Source organism: Molossus molossus, unplaced genomic scaffold (assembly GCF_014108415.1).
Source record: "Molossus molossus isolate mMolMol1 unplaced genomic scaffold, mMolMol1.p scaffold_m16_p_1, whole genome shotgun sequence".
NCBI classification, from domain to species: Eukaryota; Metazoa; Chordata; class Mammalia; order Chiroptera; family Molossidae; genus Molossus; species Molossus molossus.
Window position 1 is genome coordinate 165,269,178 of NW_023425344.1, and position 12,304 is coordinate 165,281,481.

The 12,304-nt window shown below is 35.4% G+C and overlaps 1 protein-coding gene across 1 annotated transcript in view; it reads left to right on the forward strand.

Annotated features, from left to right (window-relative positions):
- The window catches only part of ARHGAP5 (Rho GTPase activating protein 5), a 101,361-nt gene that overhangs the window by 46,631 nt on the left and 42,426 nt on the right, over nt 1-12,304 (forward strand). Inside the window, exon 3 of the mRNA XM_036272279.1 lies at nt 4,258-4,405. Within this exon, the coding sequence (XP_036128172.1) occupies nt 4,258-4,405 (148 nt within the window). The remainder of the gene's footprint in view (nt 1-4,257; nt 4,406-12,304) is intronic.

Sequence of the window (12,304 nt, forward strand, 5' to 3'; positions counted from 1 at the left end):
TCTGATACATTTGCTTACCAGTCAGAAGTAGGGTGTGACAGAAAAAAGAGGGATTTGGTAATGATTCCCAAGATTTTTAGCCTGAGCAACTGAAAGGATAGAATTACAACAGCTGAGATGGAGAAGGGGACATACAGAGCACATCTTAAGGAAATCATTGGGAGTTTAGTTTTGCACAGTTAAGACAGGAAAGTATCTCATAGACATTTGAGTAAAGATGTCAGGTAGAATGTTTCAGAGTTCCGAGAAAGTCTAGAGTTCAGGAGAAAGAACTGAGCTGGAAATAATTGATTTGGGTTATTAGCATATGGATGACATTGCCAAGAGGGTGAATATAGATGTTGAGGGAAAAAAAGACGATCAGGGACTGAGGCCTGGGGTGTTCACAACATTACTAGGTTGGCAAGTAGGGACTAGCAAAAGAGAGAGTGAGATAAAGGTTGGTCTGAGAGTCCAGTGAGTAGCGACTGCTGGAGGTCAGGTAAGAGAAGAGCTGAGAACCAATTATTGAAAAACAATCATTGGTGACCTTACTTAGAACAGATTTAGTGGAGTAATGAGGGTGATAGACTAATTTAAATACATAGAGAGAATGAAAGGAGTGGATTTGGAGACATCCAGTATAGATAACTTCTGTGGAATTTGTCAGCAAAACTAAGTGGCATTATGAGGCAAGTAGCTCAAAAGAAGAGGAAAATTGAGATTTCTTTTTAAAATGGGAGTAAAATAGTTTTTTGTTTTGTTTTTTGGTGTGTGTCATAAATGATGATCTCTTCTTTATTCTGATCTTTTCAGTAATAATGGGTCTTTTACTAAAGGGTTTTCATTTCTTGGTTTGTTTTTTTTTTCTTCAGTTTCTTTATGTTTTACCTCCTGTTGTCTCATTTCTTCTTTAGTCTTTTATTTCAAGAATCTCATCTTAAATTTAAGAGAATAGAGAAGTCCTCATTTTCTTATATCCTGGATTGGTTCTTTGAAAGCTTTGTCAACTGCTTTTTGCTGCTTAAGATTTCTTCAGGTGGGGGTTATAGATGAAGCAGTTGAGTATTGTGTTTTTGTAAATATTATTATTATTTGAGGATGTTGCTTAGATGTCCTCGTTGTGTTGCTGATATTACTGAAGTAGGAGAGCAGTTTCTGGAAAGAGCTGTTTATTTACCTTTTCCTGGTCCTGTTTTCTTATACTAATGATAGCTTTTAAATATCTCTGGACACTTAATTTATAATATTTATATTATTTATGATTGGAATATTTATTTTACTATGAATTTGCTCGTGCAGACCTGAGATTTACTTAAGTAGCCAGAAATAAAAGACTGGGCATTTGCTTAGGCAGAAGTTATGATATATGTCATTTGGAATTGCTATAAACTTATAGCTATAAATCAACAACTCTTAACCAAAGTGGTGTATATCATAATTAGGTAGAATTATTTAAAATCCACATTTTTTTTTTCCTTTTCTTTATTGATTTTAGAGAGAGGAAGGGAGAGGGAAAGAGATAGAGACATCAATGAGAGAGAACATCAATTGGCTACCTCCTGCATGCCCCCCACTGGGGATCAGGCCCACAACTTGGGCATGTTCCCTGATTGGGAATCAAACAGGTGACCTCTTGAGGCATTGGTCAGTGCTTAGGCACTGAGCCACACCAGCTAGGCTAAAATCCACGTTTTAAACAAACTTCCTAAAATGATTCTGATGCTTAAGAGTAATCACTTATAGAAAAAAAGGAGTTATATGCCCAGCTGGTGTGGCTCAGTGGTTGAGCATCAACCTATACACCAAGAGGTTGCTGGTTCAATTCCCAGTCAGGGTATGTGTGCAGGTTGCAGGCTCTGTCCCTGGTGGGGGAATGCAGGGGGCAGCCGATTGATGCTAATGCTTCTCTCTATCATCCATGTTTCTATCTCTCTCCCTCCCCTTTTTCACACTCTAAAAAAAAACCCAATAAAAAACATTTAAAAGAAAAAGATACAGGAATTGCATATATTTTTATTCACTATAAAACTTAATACAGGAATGTCTAATCCAAAACTTTTTCGGCATAGAATTTTCTTTTTGGCAGTGCTAATTAGTAGAAATATTAGTAAAGTCACATAAACTTTGTATGCTCCCTCCTCCAGTCTATATGAATTATAACTTGATTATTTGGGTAATCCTCTTAGTAAATTAATCCTGTAGAGTTTGCTAGAAATTTTAATCTATGAACAAGTCACTTATCCTTTTATTACCTTAGATTACTAGCCTTGAATATTGGTCTAACTACAGAATTAAATAACTTGCCTTATAATTTTATGGAATTTGGGGATATTCTCTGAACATATGCCAAAGAATCTACATTATTTTGGTTCCCTGTTTCCACCTGCTAATTTGAGTAAAAAATTCAAGGGCTTCTTAGATAGAATTTATACTTTTCTTTCCTTTGTAGCCCCAAGGGTAAGAGTGGAATGATTTCAGAGCCATCTGAGAGTTTAAATTGGTTCCTAAAAAACAATATTGAAAAGAAGATTTCTAAAAAGTTGATTGGAACAGTTAAGACACTAGGTAGCTCACTTTTAAGCTTGAAGGTGGCATTGCAGATTGTTAAAATCTATTTATCTTTTCAATCCTGTTGCTCCTGCTATAGGTTAGGCATTGCTATTTCCGTTAATCTACCCAAGTGTAATCTTTTCACCACTGTGTATTATCTCCCAAAAAACATCCATTGTCTGTTTTCACTTTTCTAATCAAATGGTGCAGCTATAGTTTGCAGACTAGAAATTACCTTAGTGCTCCTGAGAAAAAGAGGACTCAGCCAATGTATCCCTACCTCAGCTTTGAAATTGTAGTCTCTTCATTTTTACTTCCTTCCAAAATGTTCTGTTTTGGTGGTGATAGTAGTGGAAGGATATTTAAAGAGTAAGGGTCTACACAACTACTTGGTTTGGTGGGTTAGTTCTTGAGCCAGAGCAAACATTCCAATGCTTTGATAACATTCCAGACATCTAGTTATACTGTATGTAATCTGTATCATCAGAGAGTGTGATAGTGATAGTATATGAGGATTTAGAAGTTGGATTTTCATGAGCTCTAGAGGTTTTGCTAGGTGAAACAATCTGAAATTGAAAGTTAAAAAGGCCTTAATTAATTATTCTAGTTATCCAGAGACTTAGAAGAATACATTGTGGATTCCATCCAAATGAGCGACTCCCCCAGAAAGAATGGGAAATTAAGATGAGGATTGTTGCTTTAGGCATTGAAAGCTTTGCCTGTGCTTCTCCCCCCCCCCCCCAATCCATACTTTTCTGATTAGAAATGGTATGTTTTTATCCTGTTTGTAAGTCAGTAATGATATTTATGATCAATATAACTAGGTTTGTTATTTAAACCAGAGGAAAAAAAAATTGTGTAAAATGACTAAAAAGGAATAAGGGCTGTCAATAAAGGTGCTCTAACATCTATGAGTTTCTGAAAATTTCCTCATCCTTCTATATTTTAGAGATTTTCAGCTGGGAGTGCACAGTAGAATCATCTGTGGAGATGGCTACTATGCCCTGATCCAGAAAGACTGACTCAGAATTTCCTCAGTGATTGAATTCCAGACAATACTTCCTTAGGTTTTTGAGATGTTCACTCCGTGGTTAAGAACCTGTTTTCTCCCAGTGATAGAATAAAGTTAAAACTCTGAATCCTCTTACTTAATTTTGTTTTTTTCCTATTGTGAAATGTTTTGTTCATTATTTGTGAAAATTATCTTTAAGAAATAGAGTCAGTAAATAGAAAGAAAATGAGGGACAAATAATGTGACTAAATGTTTATGGAGTTGCATAGCTTCATTGTATAATCAGTAATTAAAGTTATATTATGTTCTTATGAATATAGTTATGCACAAAAACTTCACATGACCTGTCCCAAAGACCAAATAAAATTAATAGACCATACCTAAATTGAAATGAGCATTGCTTACTCCTAGTTTTTCCTTTGCATTGGCACTGAAAAACGAACTTTTCTAATCTCCCTACCTATCCAGTTTTCCATTATTTTTCAAAGAAAGCATTTTTTTCTCTACTTAGCCATTTTTTTATATTTACTTTTTTCTCTTGCTAAAGTTGCTACTTCTAGCAGAATTGAATTAAAGTCCCATTGTGATGGGCATGGTTGGATGTGGCTTTTAAATATTTTGATACGAGATGTATCAAAATGTATATTGCTTAATAATGTTATTCTGAAGGAAATTAATTTTAATAGCTGTAACTTGAATATGTTTTCTTACAGCAGAAGAAGAAAACTAAGAACTTCAATCCACCAACACGTAGAAATTGGGAAAGTAATTACTTTGGCATGCCCCTCCAGGATTTGGTTACAGCTGAGAAGCCCATACCACTATTTGTTGAAAAATGTGTGGAATTTATTGAAGATACAGGTAGGATAGAAATATTATTGCCAGAGGTTTGATTTAAATTTTCACTTTTGCTGCACCATCAGTTTGTCAAATGTTCATAATTCATTAAAACTAAGTTTTGAAAGAGGTGTGTTAGGATCATCTTGAGTATTAACTCTAGATGTAATCATCTGATATATGAAAGAAGTTTTGTTGTTGGCAAGTAATGCTTTTGTTGGACTTCTCTTTAATAGGATAAGTCGATAGCTAAAATGTTTAACTTAGCTTGTTCTGGAATTTAGAATAACTTGTTAAATTGTGCTATTTATTCATAGGTAGTTATGATTTAAACCTATAATTTGAAAGTTTTCAGTATTTTAAAGTAATGTTGATTTTTATCACTCATTTTACACATTAATTTTTCTTTTAAAATTTAGCAAAATTTATGAATATCTAAAAAGCAGTTTGGGATATTACTTTGTTTTCAGCAGCACTAACTCGATGTGGTTCGAGTTGTATTTTTAAAGAATGTGTAGATATCCTCACAGTTTTAGAAACAATCCTGCTTTTATGTTTACTTTGTTCAATATAAACCATTATCTGAGGGGTGGACTAGTGAGAGTTGGGGAATAAAGGTAGAATATTACCGTGTTTATGTGCACTTAAAATGAGTAAGAGTTAACTATGAAACCTTAGTGATTGAATGGACTACAGAATTTAATAGTTTGAAAACATAAGCCAATTCCATTTTATCTTTATTCTTAATGGTCTCCTTTGATAAACAAACATTAATTTTTTTAAAAATTGGGCCTTAGCTGGTGTGGCTCATTGTTGGGCGTCTGCCTGTGCACTGAAGTGTTGCTGGGTGTCATCCTGTGCACTGAAGGGTTGCAACTCAAGTTGCAGACTCGATCCCCAGTTTAGGAGGTGTGCAGGAGGCAGCTGATTGATGTTCTACTCTCACACTGATGTTTCTCCCTCTTTCTTTCTCTTTCTCTAAAAATCAGTTTAAAGAATCTTAAAAAACATAACAAAACAGGAAAACTGGATACCCATATCCTGTCTAAAAAAATCAAGCTTACCCTGACAGTGTGGTTCAGTAGGTTGGACTGTTGTCTAGTACACTGGAAGGTGGTGTGTTTGACTCTCAGTCAGGGCATATACCCAGGTTGTGGATTCCATATCCAGTCACCGATCAGTGTTTCTCTTTCACGTTGAAGTTTCTTTCTCTAAAAAAAAAAAATCAATAAAAACATATCCTCAGGTGAGGATTTAAAATACATAAAGAGTATTAATTGGCATATATCCTTACTGATTTTCTTGTTGACTTGTTTTTTCAGTTACCTAATTACTTTAATTTTAATTGCAGTCATGATGGTAGATTTGTCTGTTTGTTCCTCCATTCAGTTTTGTTAGATTTTGCTTCATGTGTTTTGAAGCATATGCGTTTACAATTACATCTTTTTTATGAGCTAATCTATTATCATTATGAAACATTCTCTTTATACTTTGTAATATTCTTTGTTTTGGAGTCTATTCTGTCTAATATTAATATAGACAATGGTATTTTCTTTTTAGCAGTATTTATGTGCTATATCTTTTTTATCCTTTTACTGTCAACCTTTCTGTATCTTCATATGTAGTTTCTTATAGAAATATATCATCGGATCTGACAATCCACTTGTTTTTACTGAAGTGTTTATTATATCATTGACTTTTTTTTTAATTCTCACCCGAGGATATTTTTCCATTTATCTTCACATAGAGTGGAAGGGAGGGAGGGAAGGAAGGAGAGCGAGAGAGACATCAATGTGAGAGAGACACTTCAGGACCCCAACCAGGGCTGGAGATGAACCGCAACCAAAGGTACATGCTCTTAGCCAGAATCGAACCCGAGACTCTCTGGTCTGTGGGCCAAGGCTCTAACCACTGAGAAAACCAGCCAGGGCTAGACCATTGACTTTTAATGTAGTTATCAATATAATTGGTTTTACATCTCCCATCTTGTTTTTATTTTCTGTTTGTCTCATGTAGTCATTATTCCCTTTTTGTTCTTTGCCTGCCTTCTTTTGGATTAATTGAATATTTTTTTTATTCTCTTTTAACTCCAATATCAGGTTATTAGTTATATCTACCTCAGATTTTTAGTGGTGCTCTAGATTTTGAAATATACATCTTCAAATAATATTACATCACCATAATGTGTAGTTTAAAGACCTTGTAACAGTATATTTAACCCTCCTATCCCTTGTTTTACTCTTGTACATTTTAATTCTACATTGTTTTAAACATCACAGTATATGTTTATAATGTTTGCTTTAAATAGATAATTATCTTCATTTTTGAAAGATATTTTCTTAGGTTATAAGTCTTTGTAACAGCTTCATTGAAATATAATTTACATACTCTGCAATTCATCTATTTAAATTACACAGTCCATTAGTATTTTAGTATGTTCACAGAGTTATATAGCCATCAGCACAATCAATTTTAGAGTATTTTCATCATCCCCTAAAGAAACTCTATACCCATTTAGGTAGTTACTTCCTATTCCTCACACCCACTCACCCTTAACTTTTTGACTCTATGGATTTACCTGTTCTGGTCTTTTGTGATTGCCTTCTTTCAGTTAACATGTTTTCAAAGTTCATCCATATTGTGGCATCTCTTGGTATTTCCTTCATTTTTATTGCTGAATAATTTTTCATTAATGGACGTTTAGTTGTCTCCACTTTTTGACTGTTGATAGTGCTGCTGTGAATGTTCCTATACAAGTTTTTGTATGGACATGTTTTTCACTTCTGTTGAGTGGATTGCTAGATCATATGGTAACTATGTTTAATTTTTTGAGGAATTACCAGTGTGTCTTCCAAAGTGGGTGCATTATTTTACATTCCCACCAGCAATAAACAAAACTTCCAGTTTCTCCATATCTATGCTAACACCTATTTTCCTCTTTTATTGATTATAGCCATTCTTAGTATTATTTCATATGATTTTGATTTGCATTTCCCTAATGATAAATGATATTGAGCATATTTTCAAGTGTTTGTTAGCTATTGTATATCTTCTTTGGAGAAATATCTATTCAGATCCTTTACCTATTTTTATTTATTATTATTTTTTTTGTTAATCTTCACCTGAGGAGATTTTTTTTCCTATTGATTTTTAGAGAAAATGGGGAGGCGGGGAGAAGAAATGTGAAAAACATCGATTGGGTGCCTCCCACACACACCTTGACTGGGATCGGGGATTGAACCTGCAACCCAGACATGTGCCCTTGATGGGGAATCAAACCTGAAACCCCTCAGTCTGAGGGCTTTCGCTCTCACCACTGAGCTAAACTGGTCAGGCCTCTTTACCTATTTTTAAATTGAGTTGTCTGTCTTCCTGTTGCATTTAAGAGCTCTTTATATATTCTGAATATAAGTTGCTTTCGAATATGATGTGCAAAATTTTTTTCCCATCTGTGGGTTATCCTTCACAATTCCTTGATGGTATTGCTTAAAGCACCAAAGTTATAAATTTGTATATTCGATTGATTTTTTTTTTTTAATTTTGACACTGTGTGCATAGTAATGTATCTAAGAAGGTTTGCCTAATCCAAGATCAGAAAGAGTTATTCCTATATATTCTTCTAAGTTTTATGATGTTAGCTTTTACATTGAGGTCTGTGATTGATTTTGAGGTTTTTTTAAAAATATTTTTTCTTTATTGATTTTAGAGAGAATGGAAAGGAGAGGGAGAGAGAGAGAAACATCAATGAGAGAGAACACTGATTACCTACCTCCTGCATGCCACTGGGAATTTGGCCCACAACCTGGGCATGTGCCCTGACCAGGAATCGAACTGGCGACATCTTGGTGCATGGTTTGACACGCAACCACTGAGCCACACCAGCCAGGCTTTTTGAGTTAATTTTTATATGTGGTGCAAGAAAGGATTTCAGCTTTATTCTTTTGCATGTAGGTATCCATTGTCCAAGTACCTTTTTTTTTTTTTTTTAATTGCCTTGGCATTCTTTTTGAACATCAGTTTACCATCATCATGAATATTTCTGGACTTCCACTTGTATTTCACTGATGTATGTACAGTTGTCCCTCTCCACTTTGCGTTTCGACTTTCATGGCTTTGGTCTGTTGCGATTTGCTGTGGAAGTCAAAGCGTGAAGTGGCGAGGGACCACTGTATAGTAAATAAAGAATCCTACTTCGTGGAAATTCATTTTTATTGCAGTAGAGTCTGGAATTGATTAACCGCGATAAACGAGGGTCGACTGTACCTATCCATGTATGCTGGTAGCGCCTATCCATATATGCTGGTAGCACTCAGTTTTTATTACTGGAGCTCTGTGGTAAGTTTTGAAATCGAGAAGTAGTGAGTCCTCCTGCTTTATTCTTTGGGGAATATAGTTTTATGCTGATGGATTCAGCATTTATTTTTTAGTCAGCTTTTTAAAGACTCTTCTGGTCTTCTGCATGATACCTAACAAACAGTCTGCTGTTGTTCTTATTTGTGATCCTGTATGTGATATGTTCTCCTTTCTCCCTCAATTCCCAGCTACTTTTAATATTCTCTCTGGTTTTTAGCAGTTTCATTAAAAATGTAAGTTAATGTTACATAAAAAAATTACTTCTGCTTGAGGTTTCTGGAGCTTCTTGGATCTCTTGGTTTATAATTTCCAAATTTGGAAAATGTGGGGTCATTTACTCTTCTGTTTCCTATACCTCTGCTTTTGGACTTCAATTACATGTGCATTAGACATCTTGAAATCATCCCACAGCTCACTGAGGCTCTGTTTCTTTTCTTTTCTTTTTAATCCTCACCAGAGGATATGTTTACTGATTTGAGAGAGAGAGAGAAACATCACCCAGTTGCCTCCTGTACATGCCCCAACTAAGAATCAAACCTGCAACCTTTTTGGTGTATAGGATGACTCTTCAACCAACTGAGCCACCCAGCCAGGGATCATTGTGTTTCATTTTGATTTATATATCTATTGCTGTATCTTCTAAATTCACTGATTCTCGCCCCCCACCCACCCCATGGTCAAATCCAGATGTTCCATTTAAGTTTCTTTTTTGTGTTTCATTTTTTCTACCCATTGTGTTGATAGTTTCCTTTACATCTTTGAGTATACTTATACAATTTATAATCGCTGTTTTAAGACCCTGTGTTACTAATTCTGTCATATTTCATTTCTGGGTCTGTTTCTGTTTCCATTGCTTTTTCCTGATTATGGGTTGTTTTTTGCTGCTTTGGTGGTTTTGATTTAATGTTGGGCATTTTGAATTTTACATTATTGGGTGGTTAATTTGCTCGTGTTCTTTTAGAGAGTGTTGGATTTATTTTGTCATGTGTTAAGTATTTTGTGAAGCAGTTTGATCTTCTCCAGGCTTATAAGTTTTTTGTTCGTTTGTCTGTTTTGTGGATCCACAGCAGCTTTTAGTCGAGTATTTATTCAGACCTACAATATGTTATGAAGACTTGACCTAATGCCTGCCTATTAGAAGATCTTTTGAGAATATAACTTGGACTATTCTCAGTCCCCGGCCTAAGGAAGTTTCCTCTCATACATGTGCAATATTCAACCAAATGCTCTGGGGACTTTTCTGAACATCTCTAAGGCACTTTCTCTGTGTATCTCTTTCTCTTTTTTAGTACTCTACTCTACAAATTTTAGTCTTCTCATTATTTCTGAACTCCTGTGTTTCTATCTTCTCAACTTTGGTAAACCATCTGCTTTGGTGGGATTCTACCTCTCTGTACTACTATCTAAAAACTGCCTCCAGGCACTAATTTGGGGCACTCAGGCAGTTGAACTTACTGTTTTTTTCCTCACAGATCACAGGTTTGAGCTGCCTGTTGCCTGAAAACTGTTCCATATAATTTTCTAGGTTTTAGTTTTTACTACAGGAGGGCAATTGCCATAGCATTAATCCTTAATAATAGAGTCAGATGTTCCTATAGCAGTTTTTATAATAGGTACTATATTAAATGTTGTGCTAAATTATTCCTGTTGGGAAATGACTCTTGAAATATTAGTACAAATTTTAAAGTAGGCAAAAAGGGGTAGTGCAGAAGAGAGAGACGGAAAAGAGAATAAAAGGCCTCTCTCAGGAATTAGGATGATAAACCTGATAGGTATGGGTTGAAAGAGGACTCAAAAATGTCTCTCAGATTGCTATATTAGGGTAACTGTAAGGTGGTGTATCATTAATGAAAATACAAATTACAGTAGAAAAGTAGATTTGACATCTTGCTAATGGATTCCTATTATGTACATGTTAATTCAAGGTACCTGTGGGGTATCCTATAAAAAGCCCAATAATCTTTTGAATATGTTCTAGCTATGGATCTTATAGCTATGGATCTATGGTCTTAAGATAAGATTTTTGTCATTGCCATTGTAGATATTAATGTAAGCTATATGTTGATGAAGTTGAATGAGAAGAAGATATTGAGTGAGAAGATAAGTTCACAATGCAAATAGGCTATACAAATGAGTGGATCCCTAAAACACTAAGGAGAAGAAAATTTTTAATAAGAATGAAGCATGGTTATCAGCATTCAATGTATGCAGGTCAGGTGACTTAAAATGATAGTTTTTAAAAACATTTTTATGGATGTAAAATTCAAATAACATAAAAGTGACCATTTAAAAATAATACAACAATTAACTGGCATGTAGTGAATGTACAGTGTTTTGCAACCACCACCTCATCTAGTTCTAAAGATTTTCATCATCCCAAATACAACTCTATACCCATTATGCAGTTACTCTCTTCCCTAGTCTCCTTGTTCCCCAGCCTCTGGCAACCTTCTTTCTGTCTCTATGGATTTACTTATTCTAGACATTTCATATCAGTGGAATCATACCGTATGTGACCTTTTGTCTGGCTTCTGTCACTTCACATAATGTTTCTGAGCTTCATTTATGTTCTACGGTTGTCCCTCACCACTTCACACTTTGACTCCTGTGGTTTTTTTCAAATACTAATACTGTATTTGAAAAAACTGCGATAGAGTGAATGTGCACAAGTCAAAGCGTGAAGTGGCGAGGGATGACTGTATATACATAAAGAATCCCACTTAGCGGAAATTCATTTATTGCAGTGGAGTCTGGAACTGATTAATTGCAATAAACGAGGGCCGACTGTACTTACTATGTGTTATTGTATGGACATATACCACGTTTTATTTATTCGTTCATCAGTTAGTAGACATTGGGTTTGTTTCCACTGTTTGACTATTATGAACAGTGCTGCTGTGAATGTTCATGTACAAATATTTGTTTAAGTACCTGTTTTCAATTCTTTTGGGTACATATCTGGGAGTGGAATGGTGGGTCATGTGGTAATTCTGTGTTTAACTTGTTGAGGCACTGTCAAATTGTTTTCTACAGTGCATACACCATTTTACAGTTTCATCAGCAATGTACAAGAGTTCAGATTTGTCCACATCCTTGTCAACAATTGTTATATTTTGTGTAAGTGTGTGTGTGTGTTGTTGGTTTTTTTGTTTGTTTGTTTGTTTTTTATCCTCACCCGAGGACATTTTTTGATATTTTGTTCAGATAGAGTGGGAGGGAGGGAGGAAGGGGGAGAGAGAGAGAGAGAGAGAGAGAGAGAGAGAGAGAGAGAGAGAGAAACATCGACGTGAAAGGGACACATCGAATTGGTTGCCACCCACACGACCCAACCAGGGCGGGGGACAAACTGCAACCGAGGTACGTGCCCTTAGTGGGAACCAAACCCGGGTCTCTCCGGACCGCAAGCCAACGCTCTAACCGCTGAGCCAAACTGGCCAGGACATGTGTGTGTATGTTAATTCTAGCTATTCTACTCCTTTTGATAGGGATTTATTTTGATCTGTAGATCATTCTTGTAATATTGCCATCTTAACAGTATTAAGCCTTCCAATCCATGAACACTGGAGGCCT